General features: G+C 47.5%; 1 protein-coding gene across 3 annotated transcripts in view; it reads right to left on the minus strand.

The window, feature by feature from the left end:
• Nucleotides 1-518: 518 nt before the first annotated feature.
• LOC142576262 (alpha-L-fucosidase-like) overlaps nucleotides 519-21,784 on the minus strand; it is a 49,809-nt gene continuing 28,543 nt past the window's right edge. For all 3 annotated transcript variants that reach the window (XM_075686306.1, XM_075686308.1, XM_075686307.1), the window contains 2 exons: nucleotides 16,559-16,846; nucleotides 519-3,581 (listed from right to left, as the gene is read on the minus strand). In XM_075686306.1, coding sequence (XP_075542421.1) covers nucleotides 2,804-3,581; nucleotides 16,559-16,846 — 1,066 coding nt within the window. In that variant the 3' untranslated portion in view covers nucleotides 519-2,803. The remainder of the gene's footprint in view (nucleotides 3,582-16,558; nucleotides 16,847-21,784) is intronic.

Here is a 21,784-nt window from a genome sequence, read left to right on the forward strand (position 1 = left end):
GAGCCACTCTAAGACCCTCGCGATTGGCCAGTGCGGAATTCGCCAGTGCGGAGGCCGGACCCTCAAGGTCAGCAGTGTGGAGGGTTTAAAAAAAGGTCACATGCTGCCCGTACCATGTACATCTCCATCAAAAACTTGAAGACCGAGGTTTTGAAAACATACTTGACTTTGCCAATTGGATTTTCACAAAATATTAGGAACCGGACTTTCTCAGTCACGTGCTTCGGACGGATGAGGCTAATTTCTGCAGAAACGCACAAGTTAATCTTCACAACGCGCACTACTGGAATGATAGGAATGCCCACTGGCTGGCACAAACACGGCACCAATACCATTGGTCGTTTCATGTGTGGTGCGGTATTTTTGATGGCAACATCATCAGATCCATCTTTTTTTGACAACACACATACGACTCAACGCTACGTCAACGACATCCTCGAGGGCCCCGTGAACGATGTCTGTTACAATGTTCCACTTGAGCACCAACGTGTTTCAACACGATGGTGCTCCTGTGCATAGTGGTATCCAGTCTCGAGCGTGGCTCGGCAAGCTTTTTCTTGGGCAGTGGTTTGGTAGCACGGACCTGTACCCTGGTTTGCAAGGTCACCGGACATGACACCGTTGAACTTCTTGTGGGGCTACATGAACGATCACGTATATAGCAGCGAAATTTACCGCACGAGACGCGCCAAATGCAAAAATAAGCAGAGCCTACCGTGAGATTGCAACGTCGCTGGTCAAAGCTCCAACAGCACTAGTGTTGTAAAAGAGCAAATAGTGTATATTGCTTCAGGCTGTGACCTGTTTGAGCAAGTGCTATAAGCGGCAGTGGAAAATAACCGCTAAAACTGGTGTAAGACATGACTGTTTAACGTACCTTCATGATGCCACCCTATTCTCACATAAAAAAATCTTGCGACAAAGATATAAATAGATAAAAGACTCCTTTGTTTTGCCTCTTTTCCGGAGTTGAAGAGACAGAAAGGGTAAATGGCTAAACCAGTTGCAAGTTTCGATATTTCTTTGTGGGCGGTTGAGACGCCTTACGTGCTTTTGGTTTATTTTTGATGAAATAAACTCCTGAGCAGCTCTTTTCTGTTCTTCCGAAAGCTACCTTTTCTTTTTTCGTGCCCTTTTGCGCACTGTTTTTTCAACATTGGTTGAATTTCTTTTGTCGCTTTGTAACATGATACTCTAAGGTTAAAGCTACCCCAAGTGCAACATGATCTAGCACAACATTCTTGCGTCTGCAGATGCTGACGCTTATCGCACCACACTAGATAGGTCGTAAAACCTCTCGATCCATCCTACATGACTAAGCCTTATACGATACGGCGATAAACGAATGCAGCCCTATATCTTTCACAGGTTGCTGGAGGCGCTTGAGTAGCGGCGCGTGTGCACGCATCTCTTTCCTATTTGGCATATTTCGCGGCTATTTGTTTCTTCTTGGAAAAAAACAGCCAGGCACACTTCAGCACTAAATGAATGCTTCATTAGGAGGTTACTTAAGGTGCCCTACAACTTTGTAATTGACATGTTTGCTATTCAAGCAATAATTAAAAGGTTCACCAATGAAAAGCAATTATAACACTTAGTGATGGAAAAAACACTGGCTGTAAGTATACAGACGAGTGCCGCTACTATGCAGTCGGTACGGTTTCTCAAGAGCGCTTGGGCTTTTTTTAAAAATCTAGGTCCAAGTTAACTCGGACACCCGGTATATGCTAGTCTACATTGTGGCTACACTATAAAGACGAAACGGCAGCATGGCATACAATATGCAGAACAGAAAAATTCCGCATGTATTACTGCACGATCATCTTAAATATCAGTCTTACTTCCCGTACATGGGTAATCTAACGGGACATTATCTTGACAACTAACTGCAAGTAATGTATACGTCATACCCGAAGGTGTACTTGGCCTCTTGGCAAGTAAATGTGACGTACTATTGTGAACAGCTTCGGCCATAGTTCGCGAACGGACGATGACATAGACAGTTTGCACAATTCATGTGTCGTGCCTTTTGCCTCAAGGCGCCAGACCAACTTGTTCATGTGTCTACCTTAACGCTTGAGCACATCTTTTTTCCATTTGCAGCTGCTGCGGTAGCCGATGAGTGCGGATAGGAAAATTGCTTGAAAAATAATTAGGGACACCTTAACCAAACCGACAGGTCAAAATCATCAGCTGTCCACGATGACATCTCTCATAGATGCTGCGCGACGTTGTGTTGCTAAGTCTTCAGAACAAATATAGAATGTGGTCCGACTGAAGAAAAGCTGCCGCGGAAGGCTTCCGACGATTTTCTCCGCCCGTCAACTTCGTAGCATTAAAAAAAATTGTGGCTGCATTTCGGGAAACCTCCGAAAAGCCCAGAATCAATCATCACTGTGCTTGCAGTGTCGATACTAAACGCTCTTAGAATTATAAATAATTTCCAGCCGAGGAACGGCTACTTTTTATCAAGAACCCCGATAACGTCGGTGAGACAAGCTTTGTGGTGAATTTCTGTGTGCAGGGATAGCTTTGAGTTCTTTTATTTTTATCTTGCTGGCATCATCACTATACGTCACCGCGCGAATTTTCCGAACATTAAGGTGAGTAGGCCACGTGGCGGCCCCCACGCGAACTAAAACCCTGATGTCCTAAAAAAGGTGGACATGTGAATTCCTCACACGGTGTTCTTGCTATATGGCGAGTGACCGAGGGTATCATTCCTGCATTCAATGAGGCGACGAAGTGATACGGCATTATTTAATTATTTGGGCACTCTACAAGCATTTCCGTAAATCAAGATTTAGCGAGCGCCTTTGACTTTCAACACCCACGCCCACGGAGTGGGCAGCTTGTCTGCCGTCAGCTTGGGAAAGGTGACTATTGTGCCCCTTTTATGGGTTCGCTTGCTCGCGCCGTCTCCGACCAAATCAGCTGGTCTCCACGTAAACCGATGTTTGGCAGCAAGCCCCAGCATGGTAATGATGCCATACGGGGACATTTCCAGTGAGGCCAAGACGAGTTGCTCGTTCTTGGGCCACCTCATCACATACACGTAGAGCACGTTAGACTTGGCCGTGTACCAGACGTGCGGCGTGGCCGTGTCGTTCTGGTGCTTCCAGGGCTTAGATCCGTAGACGGCTTCGCCGTTGACCGCAAGCCACTTTCCTAACTGAGTGAGCCGCTCTTCAAAAACCGGCAAAATGACGCCTTCCTTGGTTGGGCCTACGTTGACGAGAAGGTTACCATTGCAACTGATTGTGCTGGCCAGGATATCGAGGATCTCGTGGATGGTGTGGTAGTCCGAGAGGGTTGCATGGTGTCTGTAGCCCCAAGAGTATTTGTCGAGAGACAGGCAATTTTCCCACTTGTGCGGCTGTAGCACGCCCGGATTGAATCGGTCCTTGCAGTTGAAGAAATCGCCATGCTTGCACGAAACACCTTTGCCCCAGCGGTCGTTGACCACAACAGTGGAGCGAACGGGGCTGTCGTTGTACAGCCAGGCGAGGAAAGACGTGCTGTTCCAGTAAGTGTCCGGCGCTAGCCAGTCTCCGTCGGACCATACAATGTCTGGACGGTACCTGCAAGTGCAATAATTTCATGATTTTGCAGGTAGTTACAAAACTAAGTGTCGCCGACGCAGCAGAACTGCATAAATCCGTAAAAGGCTATTCCGTAAGTCCGTAAACAACCACCGTGAGTGATGCGAAAAGGTGTACTTATTAGATTTTAAGAATATCTAAGTGCAGTGTATAGAGTCATAATTTATATTGCAGTGTTTCCTTGACAATAACCTCGAGGGCAATTTCGCGCTGATGTTGGTACGATCGGCCCTTAGAGGCACTGCTAAAGACGTTTTAGGATTAGTTGGTGGCTGTGGTGTGTTTTGCGCTTATACCTTTCAAGGCTTCTAAGGGTTTGTGCTTTATAATGTATCTCGTTCCCTATTACGTTTTCATTCTACGAAGTAATTGGCACTTCAAATCACGAAACATATCTTGCTTGAATGGTTGCAAAAATATCAAGTAAAAAATTCGCGCTGTCTTTTGGCCACTGTTATTCCATCCTCTGTGGTCTTTCGTTCCTGGCACTGGGCGTGTTTGGTCTCGACGTGGTGTCACAAATGAGATCAACGAAGTGTTGTCGGCTGTCCATGACGACGACCAAGCTGTTCTGGAAGAAACTCTCTGCGCTCATTTCTTGCCTGTTGCCTTAAGGCGGAGCGCCGTGTACGCTATCTTCTAGCCAGCAAGCCTGTCTGTCTAGCCCTCGCTTCCTACTAGGAACACCGTAAGTCCCAATTTAGACTGAACAATAAAGTTTCAAAACTAGACCTTCCACTTCATCGTGGCAAGGTCTTTCTCTGCACCAGCTAGTAAATATTGACTTCGAAAACACCACTTCCTGCCCGACATGGTTAAGCAGATTCGAAGAACATGCGTTTTCATCGCATCCTAACAAGGCACATGCCGATATTCAAGTACGAATATTGCTCTATTTCGTCCGTTCAAAGTGCGTCCACTCCTCGTGAGTTTGGGCTTCAGTTATGGCCTGAATGGCTGCAAGAGTTTAGCTGTGAACTCCACCACTAATTTCGTGAACCATCGCCACGAAATATACAATGCAGTACAGTTTCAGACATGTGTCCAGCAACCAGGTGAGACGGTGGTCAGCTACTATGATTAACTTTGCAAGCTCTGCAAGAGATGCTGCTACCAGTCGATAAAAGTTAAAGGAAGACTTATTAGCGACTGCTTCATTGTGGGTCTGCGTGACTTCCATCAGTCATCAAGTTCCTCCATCAATTATGTCATGAACCGAGTTTAACTCTCAGGGAAAGGTTGATCCTAGCAAGGCAAGCCGGAAACAGAAAACACTAGAGCAATGAGCTTTCGAAAGTTCAAATGGCATCACATTAGCTCAGCCTACACGCTGCTCACTCGCGTGGCAACGACCCCATCGAGAACGGTGTAACTCACGACGCTACGACAAAAACGGTCCAATGTCATCGGATTACTGTGGCCGTGCCCCACATACTAGCAAAGTGTATCCGGTACGCTACTCGTTATGAAATCTCCGAAATAAAGCAAGGTATTTGCAAAACGTCTACCGTGCCCTGAAGAGGCAGTTTTCCACAATGGTATGCTCGAGCTACATGCCGTTCATAGCTCAGAGCAAGGCAAGTTCACCAAATGCATGCTCAACGCCAACACTGAAGTCTTGAAGGTGAATTATGTAGCTGAGGATTCAGTATTCTAGGACGCTTTTCCCAGGACGCTTTTGCTAATTTGTCGCCTTCCCTCAATAAGATTACCAACATCCCTCCAGAGCCAGTACATAAGTCACAATGTGTTCTAGGCATATTCATGACAACGCTGTTTTATAGAGGAAAGTGAACTCAGCAGCGCTTATGCGTGGTGCGGTCTTTTCTTGTCCCGCTTTTTCGTTTTCCAGCAGTCCATGGACTCCTGGTGACCAAGTTTCTCGTCTTCGTCTAGAATGTCTTCGTCTAGAAAAATAGCCCCAAGTCAAGACACCCTCAAAGAACACGGCTGTATTAAAGGAAATGCTTTTCTCAAAGCTACAGACAGTTTATTCTAAGGCCTCGGCTCTCTCAAGAATATAAGATACAGTTCAAGGGAGGCGAATTTACATTTTTACTCAACGTTAAATGGTGCATTCCTAAAAAGGTGGTCCGCCTAAAGCTGCCCAATCTAGAGAAAGAAGCCGGGTTTCCATGTGTTGATACACCTACATCTTGGTGCTCCCAATCAGCGGTTTTGCGTAATGACACTGGCGATAAATGACTGTGCGTAGAGCTCACCAAGCTAAACTACGCCGTCTTGCGAAAGCATCTTCTTATTCCCACAGTTGGCAAAACCTTTGGCTTCTCGGAGGTGACACATTGTTTTCCAAATTAGACGTCACACCTGTCACGTCAGGATCTCAGATAAATGACAAGAACTGGCCACATTTTTCCTGCATTATGGGCATTGGTGCTTCTGTCGGATGCCTTTCGGCATCGCCTCAGCACATGATTTCTTTCAGAGGTATACGGCCCGGATACCTTAGAGCTTGTATGGCACTGTTTGCATGATCCACGACGTCCTTGTCTTTGGTCGCACTTTAGGAAGGGCATGACTCCTGCACGCAACGAGTACTGAAGCCTCTTTCTGAAGCGGGTATTGCGTTCAACAAAAAAGTGCAGGTTTCGTCAAAGTGAAGCTTCTTAGGTGTGGAGGCGTTGGCAAGAAGCATTCGCCCCGATCAATACAAGCTATCGAGAAATGAACGCGCCAAGTAAGGTGGCTGGAGTTCAACCCTTTTAGACAGGATCAAACATCTCGGACGCTTCCTCCCTCACGTATCAGAATAACAGCTCCATCAGAGAGATTTTCAGAAACAGCTCTTCGTAAAGATGTTTCCATGAACAAGAAGTGGTCTTCTCTTCAACAAACTAAAGCGTGTGCTTACCTTGTGCCTGTGTATGGCCAAGTATTATCTGCAATACCTTATGGTATCTTTGACTGGTCGCCTCCATCCCCTGAAGCAGAGTCGGGCAGATCCGGCGTTCCCCGAGCTCAGCGGTAGAGAACAAGCGCGCAAGCCGAACATGCGACTTGCTCTTGGAGGAGGAAATGGTAGATGCGAACCCACGTGACTACTACCGACGTGCGATGTTTGGTCTATCGAAAGCTCCCCGCGCTGCCGGGAAAACCGGCGGACGCGCCGGAGGGGTCGAGCGTTCGTCGAGACGCCAGCATGCAGCGACCTAGGTTGCCTCGGTTACGGTGGGCCGTCGCCAACAGCAGTGACGCGGCGCTGCGATGACGTTTCGATCTGGACGACATCTCCGACGACAGGGCTCGGAGCGCCTCAGAGCGCTCGAAGATGGAGGAGAGCAATCAAGAAGAACCAGAGGAAAGCAGGGCGCGCACCCTCTTTCAACCAGCCGAAGATGACGCCGCTCGCGAGAGCGCTCCAGAGCGCTCAGAAACGACCAGCCGGAGATGGAATTAGAGTCCTCTCGGCAGATCCAAGTTCCTTTGCTTGGGAGCCATTATGCTCCAAACTGGGCCCTTAGCTGAACAAAGGCCTGTTACTTTCGCTTACCGGTCTTTGACAACGACATGAGCACGCAGCAACAATACTATGAAAGAAGCCTTCACGTATGACCTCCGAGTTTGCAATAGTCTCCTGCTCAGTGGCACTCCGATCACTGTCCCAGCAGCATATAGTGCAGCGACTCCGATTCTCATTCACCGAAGCCAGCAAAGTATGAACACGTGCATGGCACGAGCTAAGGAATCGGTATGGCAGCCAGGTATCAAGACGGACATTGCACCCTCACAGCTAAATGTGAACAGTGTGATTCATGCCGAAAAATTATTCCGAACGTCACCAAAACCGCAGTTTTCAAGCCTTTTTTCAGAAATACTTAGTGCTGACCTGCTTCACCTCGAAGTCGCGAACTACCTTCTAGTGGTGTATTACTATTCTCAGTACCCTGAGGCCGTCACGATGAATGCTACAACTTCAGGGCATGCCATCCAAGTCCTCAAGAGCATCATCGCTTGACATGGTATCTCGTCAATGCTGCGTGCGGACAACGGATCACCATTCCTCTATAGTGACCTTGCGCCAGTTTTTGGCCTCATATAGCACTGAACGCAGTACTACTAGCCCCAACCACAGCCCAACGGAGAAACAGAGCGCATGATGCATGCGGTCAAGAACTTGTTGCGGGAAGCTCAGGACCCATAGATGGCTTTGTTTGAATATTGCGACGCTCCTAGCGCCGCTGCTTTTAATCCCGCCCAGACGCTCATAGGTAAACGGTGCAGAACTCGGCTGGTCAAAAAATTAAGATAGTTATAGCCTTTAAGCATCGCTCAAGAAGTAGCTGCTGCCAATGATGCATAATATAATCACCCCAAGCAGCACACTTCAATCGCCAACATCATGTAAGGGAGTTGCATTCATTGATCGGCGATACTCGTGCTTGGGCATCCCGAACGTGTGTCTCCCAGAGTTTCTAACATGGCACAGTGCCTCAGGTAGTATCGTACAGTGTACAGACTGAGGAAGGTGCTGTGCTGCATCGTAAACGGATTAACTTAGTACAGATTTTTTAGAAAGTCTCTGCAACCGCCAGCAGATACTCCAAAGCTACTCGGCCCAAGCATTTCGGCCCACCGTCCTCTGTAGCAACTGACTAAACTGCGTAGTCTGCAAGCCTGATGTCACGTAAAGAAGCCTCCCGACAAGAAGCAACTCTGTATTTAGTGGCTATGTAAGGAATTGTGCGCCGCGTGGGTGACTGAACCTTTAAATACAGTGCAACGTCGGAGATACTCAAGGGTGCAGATGTGGGGGCGCTACCTCGGAGGTGCTGGGGTCATTTGCCAGCTGCTTGCGGCTGCTCAGGCATAAAAAAGTTCGCAGAGCCGGCGTGGTGTCTGGCATCGTCATGTAAATGAAGTCCTGTATTTCGTTCCTGGCACTCGGCGTGGTTGATGTCGACGCCCTCCAAGCTACACACGGCACCATAATTTCACGTGGGAGCTGCATTTTTCTGTTCAGCCACGACAAAACAAGACTATGTTGCTCTTCTGGTAAGATTCAGTATAGAATTTGTCTACTGTCCTAACCGTCGAAATTCCTGATGATCTAGCACTATCTTTCTTGGTTGTAAGCAACGTGTCCCTGCCATTGGGTAGTCTCCATATTGCTGATTTCATGTTGTCATCGTTGTTTAGCGCTTACTCAACCTTTACAAAATCTTGATTTCGAATGTACTTCTGCGTACGCACACAGTGGTGCCCTGCTGCTTGCAACATAGTGCTAAAGCGTTGCTTGCAATGACACATCGAACTAATTCAATTCGCCCCCGTAATGGCTCTTTTGTGTCATTAATATGACATGTAGAAATTAATCGAGGTGCTTGTTGTATATTCACGCTTATAATTTACTTCGATTCCGGTTGGCTTTACGTTGAAATTGATAGCTTCCACGGCAATTTTGATGACTTGTCTTGGGCAGTGTGCTTACCGCCGACGAACCGCTGTGCGCTCAGAGACGAGGCTCGTGGCTAGCATGAATTTGACGGCCATGCCACAATAAACACCCTGTAAAGGAAGTGCCGCCATCTGCTCGCTGATTTGCTTTTCATTATGTTTGACAGTCGATGGGGGCAAAATGCGAAAACACCCGTGTACTTAGATTTAGGTGCACGTTAAAGAACCCAAGGTGGTCGAAATTTCCGGAGTCCTTCACTACGGCGTGCCTCATAATCAGAAAGGGGTTTTGCCACGTAAAACCCCATAATTTAATGTCATTTTAATTTTATGTTTGACAGCGGCACTGCTGCGGCACGCACACAAGCAGCGAGGTAGGCTTTTTTGAATACTTTCTTTTAAAGACAAAACAAAGTGTCACGCAAGAGACAACTCACTGAAAACATTTGAAAGTTATGTTTAGAGGGTGTTGCAAATTATAGTGTTAGCTTCAGTCGAATATAAAACCACAAAAAAGACAGTTGTACACCAATGCCTTCGAAAGGACCGAGTAAACTCTGTGGGCTTGGACCAGTATAAACTGGGATATAATAAAGAAACGTGAAAATGTGCCGTCATCCAGTTTCACTGACGATGAAACAAGCGGTATTTAAATCGCTAAGTATGGACAGCTGGGCTAGTTGGTTATGATTAGCATTATGAAACATCGTTCCAGCGCACAATTGAACACGGACGAGAAGAGAAAGACAACACGGACGCCGATATCGCTAAGTATGAACAGCTGGGCTAGTTGGTTATGATTAGCATTATGAAACATCGTTCCAGCGCACAATTCAACACGGACGAGAAGAGAAAGACAACACGGACGCCGGCGTCCGTGTTGTCTTTCTTTTCTTGTCCGTGTTCAATTGTGCGCTGGAACGATGTTTCACAACGGCATTTAAAGGCGTGTCGTAGAGCCGAGTGAAGAATAACAGCTATACTGTTGTGAAAGGGATTGCTACACGGCTGAGTAAGAACTGCATGGTCGGCGCTCTGAAGTTAAGCTAATTTGCCATTTCGCCAGGTTGGTATAATAATAAAGGGGCGTCTAGCAAATCGTAGCATTTGCTACAAAGAAAACCCATACGGGTTCCTTGAAAGAAAAGCCTCGCAGTTGAAGGAAAATTCGTCCTGGTCCGGGACTCGAACCCGGGACTACCGCCTTTCCGGGGCAGCCGCTCTACCATCTCAGCTAACCAGGCGGCTAGCAGATGGCCGGGCGAAGTCGAACTTGCCAACGACTCGAAGCAAAGGCAAGAGTATGACGTAATAGTTTTTCGGAAACCCGCGACGTGGAGAGAAGTTATTAACAGAGGGAAAATGAGACGTCCACCCAATCGTAGGAATTGCTACAAAGGAAACCCGTACATGTTCCTCGAAAAAAAAAAAAAAGACCTGGAACATCGCAAAGTAGCGAACTCTCCTGCTTCGCTTTCGTTCCCATTCCCTTCTCTCTTTCGCTCTCCCTCCTCGACCGTTGCGCCGCCTACTTTGCTTCAGCGTTGCAGACGACGTTTCGCCGAGTGAGTCCACAGAAAGCAAGGCGGTAGGCTTTAAAAGGTCGCGCTACTTTCTAGCTCCGAGTAACTTCCTGTAAATTACTTCCTGTAAATTAACGTAGAATACGGAGGATTATACAAATTCAGTAACTGCAGCTTTCTTTACTGATTGGATAACCATTTACAAAAAAGTATCTAAACGAGTGCTAACGCCATCCCATGACGACTACGAATGTATCGTGTACGCTACAATTAGATACGCGACATTTGTCAAGCGCGTGTCGCAAGATCTTGTCGCGAATGGTTGTAAATAACACGCTTACGATCGAACGCTGACATCCCGGCCCCCGGAGGCCCTCAGTGACTTAATCCGTACTGTCCTTACCAGGTGAATTTTTAGCGCCTATCAGATATGACGCATAAAGGCTGACAGAGGGCGCGAACGATCGTTGCTCCGAAAGTTCGATAGACTATTAAAAGCTACAGAGCCGCCTATGTACTAGTCTTCGTGCGTGCTTGCCAATCTTCTAAGCACATGCAAAGGCTCGAAGATGTGTGCTGGTACTATTATGTCTCTCGTGCCTCAAAGTCGACAGAAATATGCGCGGCCGATCATCGAGTCGGGACTCTGCGTAAATAGAAAATGAAATCGTTTTTTTTTTTTTAGCATTCGTTCGCGAAGCTGGAAAGCGGTAACAAGGGCATAGTGAGCTTACATTGAGTAAATTATTTTTAGTCCGTCAGGTTAGTGACTGATCTCTAGTAACCTTTCATCGTGCACGAAGAGACGCACTTCTCGTCGCGAGCGGAGTTGTACCATCAGTAATTTAGAGGTGCATGCATTGAGAAGATTGCGCTCGCTTCGAAGTAACATTTGCGAGATATGCCTTTAGTGAACTTATGACGAAGTGAACGACTAAACGAGCCAGGGAGCGAGTGGGCCACCGTGCGTTTTCTTAACGAGCGTTTCACTGCCACAGTTTCACCTTAATACACTTTAAATCTCGCGCGAATTAGCACGTGCATCTCAAAGACCTATGATTATGTCGTTCGGCTAAGAAGGCGTCCCGTAACTTCGTTTCGGGAGAGCCCGCACGCTTTTCATCGTTGCCTTTTACCGCAAATTCATCGCCGACCGCCAACGAAGAACACGAACGAAATGGGCAAACAGATCTATTCGCTCTAAACAAAGCAAGTAATCTATTACGTTATGGCCCGCCGCAAATTACGCAAGCCTCGACGCGTGCTATACAATGAGAGACTAGCAACTTACTTGCTCATACTTGCTTGAGGCTCATTTCGCAGTTCTCCCTCCCAATTAATAACTCGTTGAACCCTCGTCTTCTTAACCCATCGCGCTTGCCAGACGGTATCGCGAAGAGCTTTTTATTGCGATAACAGTTACATGGACACTCCAGGCGCATTTCTGGCGTCGCCGTGAGGTTCCGTGTAAAGTCCAAGAGCGATAAAATCGTCACCCCGCGCCGTATGCTGCACGTGCGAGTGAAAGCGTGCGAGCGTGGTCCAGCGAACGCGGCTCATTCTTCTCCAGTGGCTGCTGCTTACGGCGCGGCCGTGCGGGCGCCGAATCTTGAAAGCAATCTGCGACGTGGCCATAATGCGCGCCCGCGCGGATCGCACCTTCAAATCCAGCTCTGATGTTCGCAGGGTGCGCGTAGTGCCGGTAGCTTCATATGCGCTGTACTTTCGACGTTTCGTTCGCGTTGAAGCGACAGATGCACGAAGGTCAATTTGCTCGCTGCTGCTGCCACGGTTCCTCACCCCAGAATTTTGAGACCATCGAGGGAGATGTGTTCATGTTTCCCTGTGCGCGCGTGACACCGTGCTTGTTAATTTAGTGAGTAAGCGAATCTTTACAAGTTGGTACGGCCCATAAAACTACTATCCTTACTTCGCATAGCGAATCAGCTGTCGCAATCGATGTTCGCCTTTCGGGCAAAACTGCAACCTTCTTTACGGCGACGCTGCTAAGGGCTACTTTCCCCACTATCTTATCCGCGTGTAGAAAAAAAATCTCGTAGATATTGCAATGCCGGGCCGACCCGCGGCGGAGGTGAGGCAGGCGTTAGACACGCCCTACACATGAGCCGATCCCAAAACCGGTGCAATACCGGGCCGATCCGCGGCGGAGGTGCAGTTCGCCATTAAAGGGGCCCACATACACAGCTTCACTGGTCATCCTTCTTGGCAAAGTGGAAAAAGATATTAAATTATGGGGTTTTACGTGCCAAAACCACGATCTGATTATGAGGCACGCCGTAGTGGGGGACCCCGTAAATTTAGACCACCTGAGGTTCTTTAACGTGCACCTAAATCTAAGTACACGCGTGTTTTCGCGTTTCGGCCCCATCGAAATGCGGCCACCGTGGCCAAGAATCTTAAATGGACGGATGGATGGATGGATGGAAAAACTTTATTTTCGTCAGAACGCATGTGCGGACGATTCCGTGCTAGATGGCCATCAGCTCATGGCTGACGGCGACCTGGGTGGCCCACTCCACGGCCCTGGTCTGGACGACCGGGTCTGAGCTGGCCAACACGGCCTCCCACAGCTCGAGAGAAGGATCACGCATAATATCCGCCGGTGGCGGCGCTATGCTACAGCTCCATAATATGTGGTCATAGGTGGCCAGTTCCTGGCACCATTTGCATTCCGGCTGAACGTCCGGGTAGATTTTGTTTAACACGTATGGGTTATAGAAAGATCTCGTCTGCAATCTTCGCCAGACGCTTTCCTGCGCCTTCACCAATTGCTTGTCCGGTGGAGAGTAAATTCTCCGCTCAAGTTTGTAATGGTTAGTAATGTCGTGAAAGGACACCAGCCCATCTCTCGTGGACCTCCCTGGAACGTCCGGCTCACCTGCTCGGCTGACGAAACCTCGAGCATTCATGTGAGCCGCCTCGTTCCCAGGGTTCCCAGAGTGGGCCGGTACCCAGACAATTTCCACCTCCGTAGTCCCTCGCCCCGTGGCCCGATCTAGTAATCCTGCCGCTGTGACAGAGATTCTGCCCCTCGCCAAATTTCGGATGGCTGTTTTAGAGTCGCTGAAAATCAGGTCAGCTTCAGTATTACCTATAGCTATCGCTATCGCCGCCTCCTCTGCAGTTTCTGAGGAGCGGGTTTTGACTGATCCAGAGGTGACTAAGCGTCCCCGCCCGTCCACCACCGCAACTGCAAATGCGTCCTTGTTCTTATACTCGGCGACATCTACGTAGACTGGCCCGTTGTACTTCCCGTACTTAGCATGTAAAGCTCTGGCTCTTGCCTTCCTACGGTTCTCGTGATGAATCGGATGCATATTGTTAGGTAAAGGTTTCATGTACAAGCCCTTGCGCATTTCTCGCTTCACCTGAATTTTCATATCCCCAGCTGGAGGATCAACTCCAATGCCGATCCCTTCCAATATATCCCTCCCTACTTTCGTTTTGGAAAGTCTACTGAGTTGCATCGCCAAGTGTGCTTCCCGCAGTTCTTCCAAGGTGTTGTGCACCCCTAATCCCAGCAGCCTTTCGGTAGAAGTATTGTTAGGCAACCCAAGGGCCGCCTTATACGCCTGTCTAATCATAGCCTCCACCTTGCCTTTCTCCGCCGCGTCCATCTTCATATAAGGCGTCGCATACACTATTCTACTGAGCACAAACGCCTGTACCAGCTTACACAAGTCTTTTTCCTTGACGCCTTGTTTACGATTGGCGATTCTCCTGATAAGTCTCACGGTAGCATTGACAGTATTTTTCAGCCTTTCCAAGGCCTCCCTATTCTTCCTGTTAGTCTGCAGATACAGCCCCAGGATCCTGATCGTTTGAACTTCAGCGACCGGTGCACCCCCCACTTTCACCTTCAGCGGTGGTGGCGGCACATAGTGCCTCGCATGTATCCCTCTTGGTTTATGCCTAAGCACAAAAAGCTCGGACTTGGGCTGAGAGCACGAGAGTCCTGCCTCCCCCGCTAGCTCCTCCACAATATCCACTGCCTGTTGTAAAGTTTCCTCCAATTGTGCGTCGCTTCCCCTTGTTACAGTTAGCGAACTTACATAGTGACGCCCCTAGCCAAGTCACTCGTTACAACGAATACTGGAATGTAAAAACATACCGCACGACCTATGGACTTCAAACACTGGAAAATCAGTTACCGAGATTATTAAATAAACTGAATAGAGAAAATATACAGCTGGAAATATGTACATTTTAAGAACTCCGGAAATATTATATGTCCGAAAGGTCAGGTCTTTGACTGTCACTGAAAATCTGCAATTAGGCTACTCTCTTTTTTCTCTTATTCCGTTATCCTCGTTCTCAACATACTTATGTTTTAATTAAGTCATTTCTCCTTATTCTAAGTGACCATGATTTCATTACCCACTTTTATTATATATGCGTTGATGTTATTTCCACCTCATGAGTGACTAGTATTTATGACTTGTATTTAAGGCTTGTATTTAAGACTTGTATTTAAGACTTGTATTTATTACTTGTATTTATGACTTGTACTTATGACTTGTATTTTTGAATTGTAGTGAATTGTGTTTTTCTTACCTCAGCAAGCTGTACATTGGTACGATTTCTTTCTTTTTTAATTGCTTCAAGGTATTTGTTCTGTCATTAATTTCTGCCTTACATCACGATCATTCTTTTTTGTTTCTATTTTCGGAAAATGGAATTAATTTATCAAGGTGTATTGCGTACGGTACTGTGTATTGTGTTTTTTGTTCTATTTCTTTTTCTGATGTAAGCAATGCCGCTATACCGCTGTCATGTGCATGAGGGCCTGCGGCTTTGTCAAGCTGTCATTTATGACTGCTTTTACTCCTGGCCTCCATTGTCGTGTATCCTACACGTGACAGAAATAAAGGCATTATTATTATTATTATTATTATTATTATTATTATTATTATTATTATTATTATTATTATTATTATTATTATTATCCCGCGACATCGTGCTTAGCAGCCCAACAACTTAGCCACTAAGCAATCGCGGCGGGTGTTCACACAGTGGAAGGGCAATGAATGTTTTGCTTTCGCTGAATCCATGTCGACGTCGCAAGGCGCAGCAGCTCATTTCATGGAAAAAGGTGCGACGCCCTGTCGCACTTGGTGTAAACCTTAGTTCAGGGCATTCGCAAACAACAAACACAACGTACACGGAAAGGCAACGGCGCAAACATGCGTTCCTCGCCAGTCTGTCAACGCATATTAAGCATAAATGGTGGTGGCTGTAAACAGGTGGTGGTGGTGGTTGTGTAAACGACTTTGAACAAACGAAGCCGGCGCGAAGTCCTACGTGACGCCAGTAGGCCAACAGCGACGCGGCGTTGGCCTCGGTGAGGGCGCGCGAGGAGGAAGCGGCATTCTTCAAAGTCTGTCGCTAATTTACCAAGTTAAAACGGTTTAGGTATACTTACTCACGAGTACACTGACTCATACTTGCTTCACGCTCATTTCACAGGCGTGAGATAGAGCGTTAGTGGGTGGCGAAGGGTATGAGTAAACTTGGAGTAAACTTGGAGGTTGACAGGGAAGCGCGAGAACAAGTTAAGGACCGCGCAAAAAGCGATGGAACGAAGAATGTTAAGAACGTTAAGAGACAGGAAAAGAGCGGTGTAGATCAGAGAGTAAACGGGGATAGCCAATATGCTAATTCACATTAAGAGAAAAACATGGAGCTGGGCAGGCCATGTAATGCGTAGGATAGATAACCGGTGAGCCATTAGAGTTACAGAATAGTTGACAAGAGAAGGGAAGCGCAGTCGAACACGGCAGAAAACTAGGTGAGGTGATGAAATGAGGAATTCGGCAGGCGCAAGTTGGAATCAGTTGGCGCGGGACAGGGCTAATTGGAGATCGCAGGGAGAGGCCTTCGCCCTACAGTGAACATAAAATAGGATGATGATGACGACGATGATGATGATGATGATGATGATGATGATGATGAAATGCTACGTCAACTAAGCACCGTAAAAGTCGACAGAAGGCTAACCTATTGACGATCTCCAGGAGTTCCGGAAGAGTCTTGGCTGGCGGAAACGAAGCAGTCGAAAACCCCGTCGCGTTGTCGGCCTGGAAGAGCGGGTGAAACCAGTCCATCAAAGAGTGGTACAGGCCGAACCGCATCCCTCCGCGGCGCCTGACGGCAGCGGCCACGTCCCCCACCAGGTCCCGATGCGGCCCCACATCTTGGGCGTTCCAGTTCCACGAGACGTTCGAGGGCCACAGGGTGAAGCCATCGTGGTGCTTGCTTGTCAGCACCACATACCGTGCACCCGACCTGAAGAAGGCGCATGCGACTCGTATGAGTCAGCAGTGATTGCAGGGTAAGCAAGGCTCGCGAGTATCGTGAGGCAAAAAGGTGTGCATACATTTGTGCATATGTGTAGAGTGTGCGCACGTTTCTTGATGAATATTCATGTTTATGTAAGGCGAAGATTACATTAGCAAATTCACAATAGGATCACTTATTAGTTGACTACGTGGCCCTGCATCAAACACACATCTCGTAGGTCGACAAATCCACGTTTTTGTTCGCACGCAGGGACATCAGCTAGGGTAATAATGCCTCTAGTTCCTCTACTCCTCTCAATGGTAAAAAACAAATCTTAATGCCATTTTGAATGTCACATGTTCAATATTACTCAGCCACAAAGCATGAGGCAGCAGCATAGAACGCATTTACCAGTAACAGCAAATATTTTCTTTTCTGCACTCACTTGGAGAGGCGGCTGGAGGTATGAATTGGCCTTTGCGACTTTCTCAGTGGTTATAGCAGTCTGCTTCGAGAAAAATGTGAACAGTTTCTATAAATGATGCGCACCGTGCTTGACATGTCCTCTTTTCATCGCCCCGTTGGAATAGTTTCGTGTACATCTCCAGAAATACGGAAATCGCTGTACTCGAGTCATCCAGTCCCTCACTTAAAGGAAACGCCGCTTCACTGCGCTTCATAACAAGAGAGCGACGATGATAGCTAGCGCGAGTAATTTCAACGCGGGCATTCGAAAAAATAAAAAAAAAACGCAGTTTCGCCCGAAAGGCAATCGTTCCATTGCGACAGCAAATTAGCAGACAGCCGTACCAAGTAAGGATAGCACCCTTATCGGCCGTATAAAAAAAATTATGGGGTTTTGCGTGCCAAAACCGCTTTCTGATTATGAGGCACGCCATAGTCGAGGACTCGGGAAATTTGGACCAGCTGGGGTTCTTTAACGTGCACCTAAATACATAAGGTACACGGGTGTTTTCGCATTTCGCCCCCATCGAAATGCGGCCGCCGTGGCCGGAATTCGATCCCGCGACCTCGTGCTTAGCAGCCCAACACCATAGCCACTCAGCAACCACGGCGGGTATCGGCCGTAACAACTTGTAACCATACACTTGCTAACTAAATAATAAGCGAGGTGTCAGCGCTCACAGAAAAGATGAGCACATCACACTCAATGACTGCGGAAACTCGCCGTGTAAACGCTGGCGTGAGGAAACGCGGCAGCAGCAGCGAGCGAAGTGACATTCGTGCTGTCAATCGCTTCAACGCAAAGCGAAAGCCGAGGACGCACAGCACGCACAAAAGGTGGAAAGGTCTTGGTAAGTCGGCGCTACGTACTAAGACTCAGCCCCCAACGCAGATCACTCTCAAGATACGGCCGCGCGAGTTGCAACCGGTCAGACACAAAACTTAAAGGGACGCTGAAGGCAAATACTCAGTCGGCGTGGACTGTTTAATTATCACTCCAGAAACCTAGCAATGATTGTTTCGTGCCGAGAAAAGACTGTTTACGAGAAAATTGCATCTGAAGGGTCCGAATACAGATCTCCCGCCGCCCAACCGGGGGAGTGGTGACGTTGCATACGCCATCACCACCCTTTGCTGCCGTCGGTGAGTAACGGCGCCCAACAGAAGGCGGTACCGAGCCTAGACAGAGCGGTGGATTCGCCGCTGTAGCTGCTTTTTGGTCAAGCGTAGACTATTTGGGCATCCCGCGACCTCACACGGAAGTTGAATTCTCTGTTCCTTGCAGTTTGGGCGAGTTTCGTGAGCGAGCAAAACCAGCGCAGCATTACGCGATAACGAAAGTACTGAAACGCGAAAGCGTGGTAGGCGCAGAGTCAAGCGAAAACGAAACCTTTCGGCCGCCCGCGTCATTGTCAAGGGTAATTTCAATGAGTTCTTCTTTCTAAAAATGAAATACAACTTGACAAGTATATAGCATTTGATTTCATCTTACGATACAAGGATGTTTTTGGCAACGAGCAGTTGCGTACTAGCGACATAACTTAACTGAGGAGTGCTTTCGTCATCGGGCAAGTGCTTCAATGTTCCGGGAGAATCTCTAATAATTTCCTGCATTTACCTAAATTGCTCGATTATTAAGGCTGTTCCCGATAATATTGACGCCTTAGTGATTCTCTGGCACTAATCTATCACTTTAGCTTGACTTAGTATCGGCCTTTAGTGCCCGTTTAAGAATTAAAAAAAACATGCAGCACCTATGAAAATTTTTGGCCAGTGGCGTTTGTCGGTTTCCCGGAAAGTCGGGGCAGGCATGCCACGACACAGCAGCGGTACTTTGCACAGGCTAGTGCACATCAGCGGTGCTCTTCGGTCACAGGGAAAATCGAATCAGTAATCGCCCACGCACACGCCCCCCTTTTTTAATTCCATTACGATTGTTCGCCTACTTCAGGCACCTTCTTTCTATCTATCTATCTATCTATCTATCTATCTACCTATCTATCTATCTATCTATCTATCTATCTATCTATCTATCTATCTATCTATCTATCTATCTATCTATCTATCTGTCTGTCTGTCTGTCTGTCTGTCTGTCTGTCTGTCTGTCTGTCTGTCTGTCTGTCTGTCTGTCTGTCTGTCTGTCTGTCTGTCTGTCTAAACTATTACGCCATGTGACCCAAGTTGTCTACCAACTTGAGCCACTAGGTATGCTCTCGGAGTGAGGGTGGTGATGCCGTCGTGATCGTTCCATCTTCGTCATACAGTCATCTCAATCCCGTTGTAGTCATGCCGTCCTCGTAACGCTGTCGTGCCACCGCCATCGTTTCAAAAAGCTAACTACGCCCTCATTACAACATCGTCATTACTTCAGAATCGCCGTATCATAGTCGTCCTGGCGTTGTCCCCGCACCGCCTTCGTCATTCCAGCGACGTCATTGCATCCTCGTAATTTCACGGTCGTCGCCGTGTCGTCGGCATATCGCCGTCATCCTACCCTCATGGTGACGGCCGATCCCAGCGAGCAAAGGCCACAGAGAAATGGGGCGATCAATGACATTGTACGTCGCATATAACCGAAGAAATAAAATCTCAGAACGACCACTACAGATTCTATAAATACAGGTACCTTCGGCTACATTGTCTGAATGCTAATTGCATTAACCTTGATAGACATCTTGAGATTGGTTCTGCCGAAATTCCTTTTTCCTGGCGACATTGGAAAAATCTGGTGAATACTGTCTTCCTACGAGGTTATTAAGAACTCGGATACCTAGAGATGATCGTGCTCAGGCGCGAGACGGATGGTCCGACGTTCGAATGGAGGTGGCGCAGTGAGTTTCACTGCGATCCCAACTGTAAATAAGGGCGAACATATTAGCGTGGTTGGGAGGGACGCTGAAGGACGCTTTTGAAGAGCGGCGACACGTCACAAAGTAGGAACAATATGATGGAGAGCTATAATCATCATCAGCAGCAGCACCCTGATTACGCCCACTGCAGGGCAAAGGCCTCTCCCATACTTCTCCAACTACCCCGGTCGTGTGGTAATTGTGACAATGTTTTCCCTGCAAACTTCTTAATCCTATCCGCCCACCTAACTTACTGTCGCCCCCTGCTACGCTTCTCTGACCTTGGAATTCAGTCCGTAACCCTTAATGACCACCGCTTATCTTCTCTCCTCATTACACGTCCTGCCCATGCCCCCCCCCCTTTCTTTTTCTCGATTTCAACTAAGATGTCATTAACTCGCGTTTGTTCCCTCACCCAATCTGCTCTTTTTTTATCCCTTAACGTTACACCCATCATTCTTCTTTCCATAGCTCGTTGCGTCGTCCTCAATTTAAGTAGAACCCTTTTCGTAAGCCTCCAGGTTTCTGCCCCGTACGTGAGTACCGGTAAGACACAGCTGTTATACAGTTTTCTGTTGAGGGATAATGGCGAACTCCTGTTCATGATCTGAGAATGTCCCATTTCTTATGGATTAGGATTGTGTAGGCGGTCTTCCAAGAATCCGGTACGCTCGACGTCAGGAGGCATTGCGTATACAGGGTGGCCAGTTTTTCTAGAACAATTTGCCCACCATCCTTGAGCAAATCTGCTGTTACCTGATCCTCCCCAGCTGCCTTCCCCTTTTGCATAGCTCCCAAGGCTTTCTTTACTTCTTCCGGCGTTACTTTTGATATGTCAAATTCCTCTAGAATATTTTCTCTTCCGTCATTGTCGAGGGTGCCACTGGTACTGCATAAATCTCTATAGAGTTGCTCAGCCACTTGAACTATCTCATCCCTATTAGTAATGATATTGCCGGCTTTGTCTCTTAACGCATACATCTGATTCTTGCCTATTTCTAGTTTCTTCTTCACTGCTTTTAGGCTTCCCCCGTTCCTGAGGGCATGTTCAATTCTATCCATATTATACTTACTTATGTCAGCTGCCTTACGCTTGTTGATTAACTTGAAAAGTTCTGCCAGTTCTATTCTAGCTGTAGAATTAGAGGCTTTCATATGTTGGCGTTTCTTAATCAGATCTTCCGTCTCCAGCGATAGCTTACTGCTATACTCTCTAACGGAGTTACCACAGACTTCTATTGCACACTCCTTAATGATGCCCATAAGATTGTCGTTCATTGCATCAACACTAAGGTCCTCTTCCTGAGTTAAAGCCGAATATATGTTATGTAACTTGACCCGGAATTCCTCTATTTTCCGTCGTACCGCTAACTCCTCGATCGGCTTCTTATGTAGGAGTTTCTTCCGTTCCCTCCTTAAGTCTAGGCTAATTCGGGTTCTTAGCATCCTATGGTCACTGCAGCGCCCCTTGCCGAACACGTCCACATCTTGTATGATGCCAGGGTTAGCGCAGAGTATGAAGTCTGTTTCATTTCATTTCGGAGTGCTATATTCGGGTGCAACTTTAAAAGGCAGCGGCATGCCCCCATAGAAGGCAGATGCTCACGAACCTCCGCCAATGCGCGAGCAC

This window comes from Dermacentor variabilis, chromosome 3 (assembly GCF_050947875.1).
Source record: "Dermacentor variabilis isolate Ectoservices chromosome 3, ASM5094787v1, whole genome shotgun sequence".
NCBI classification, from domain to species: domain Eukaryota; kingdom Metazoa; phylum Arthropoda; class Arachnida; order Ixodida; family Ixodidae; genus Dermacentor; species Dermacentor variabilis.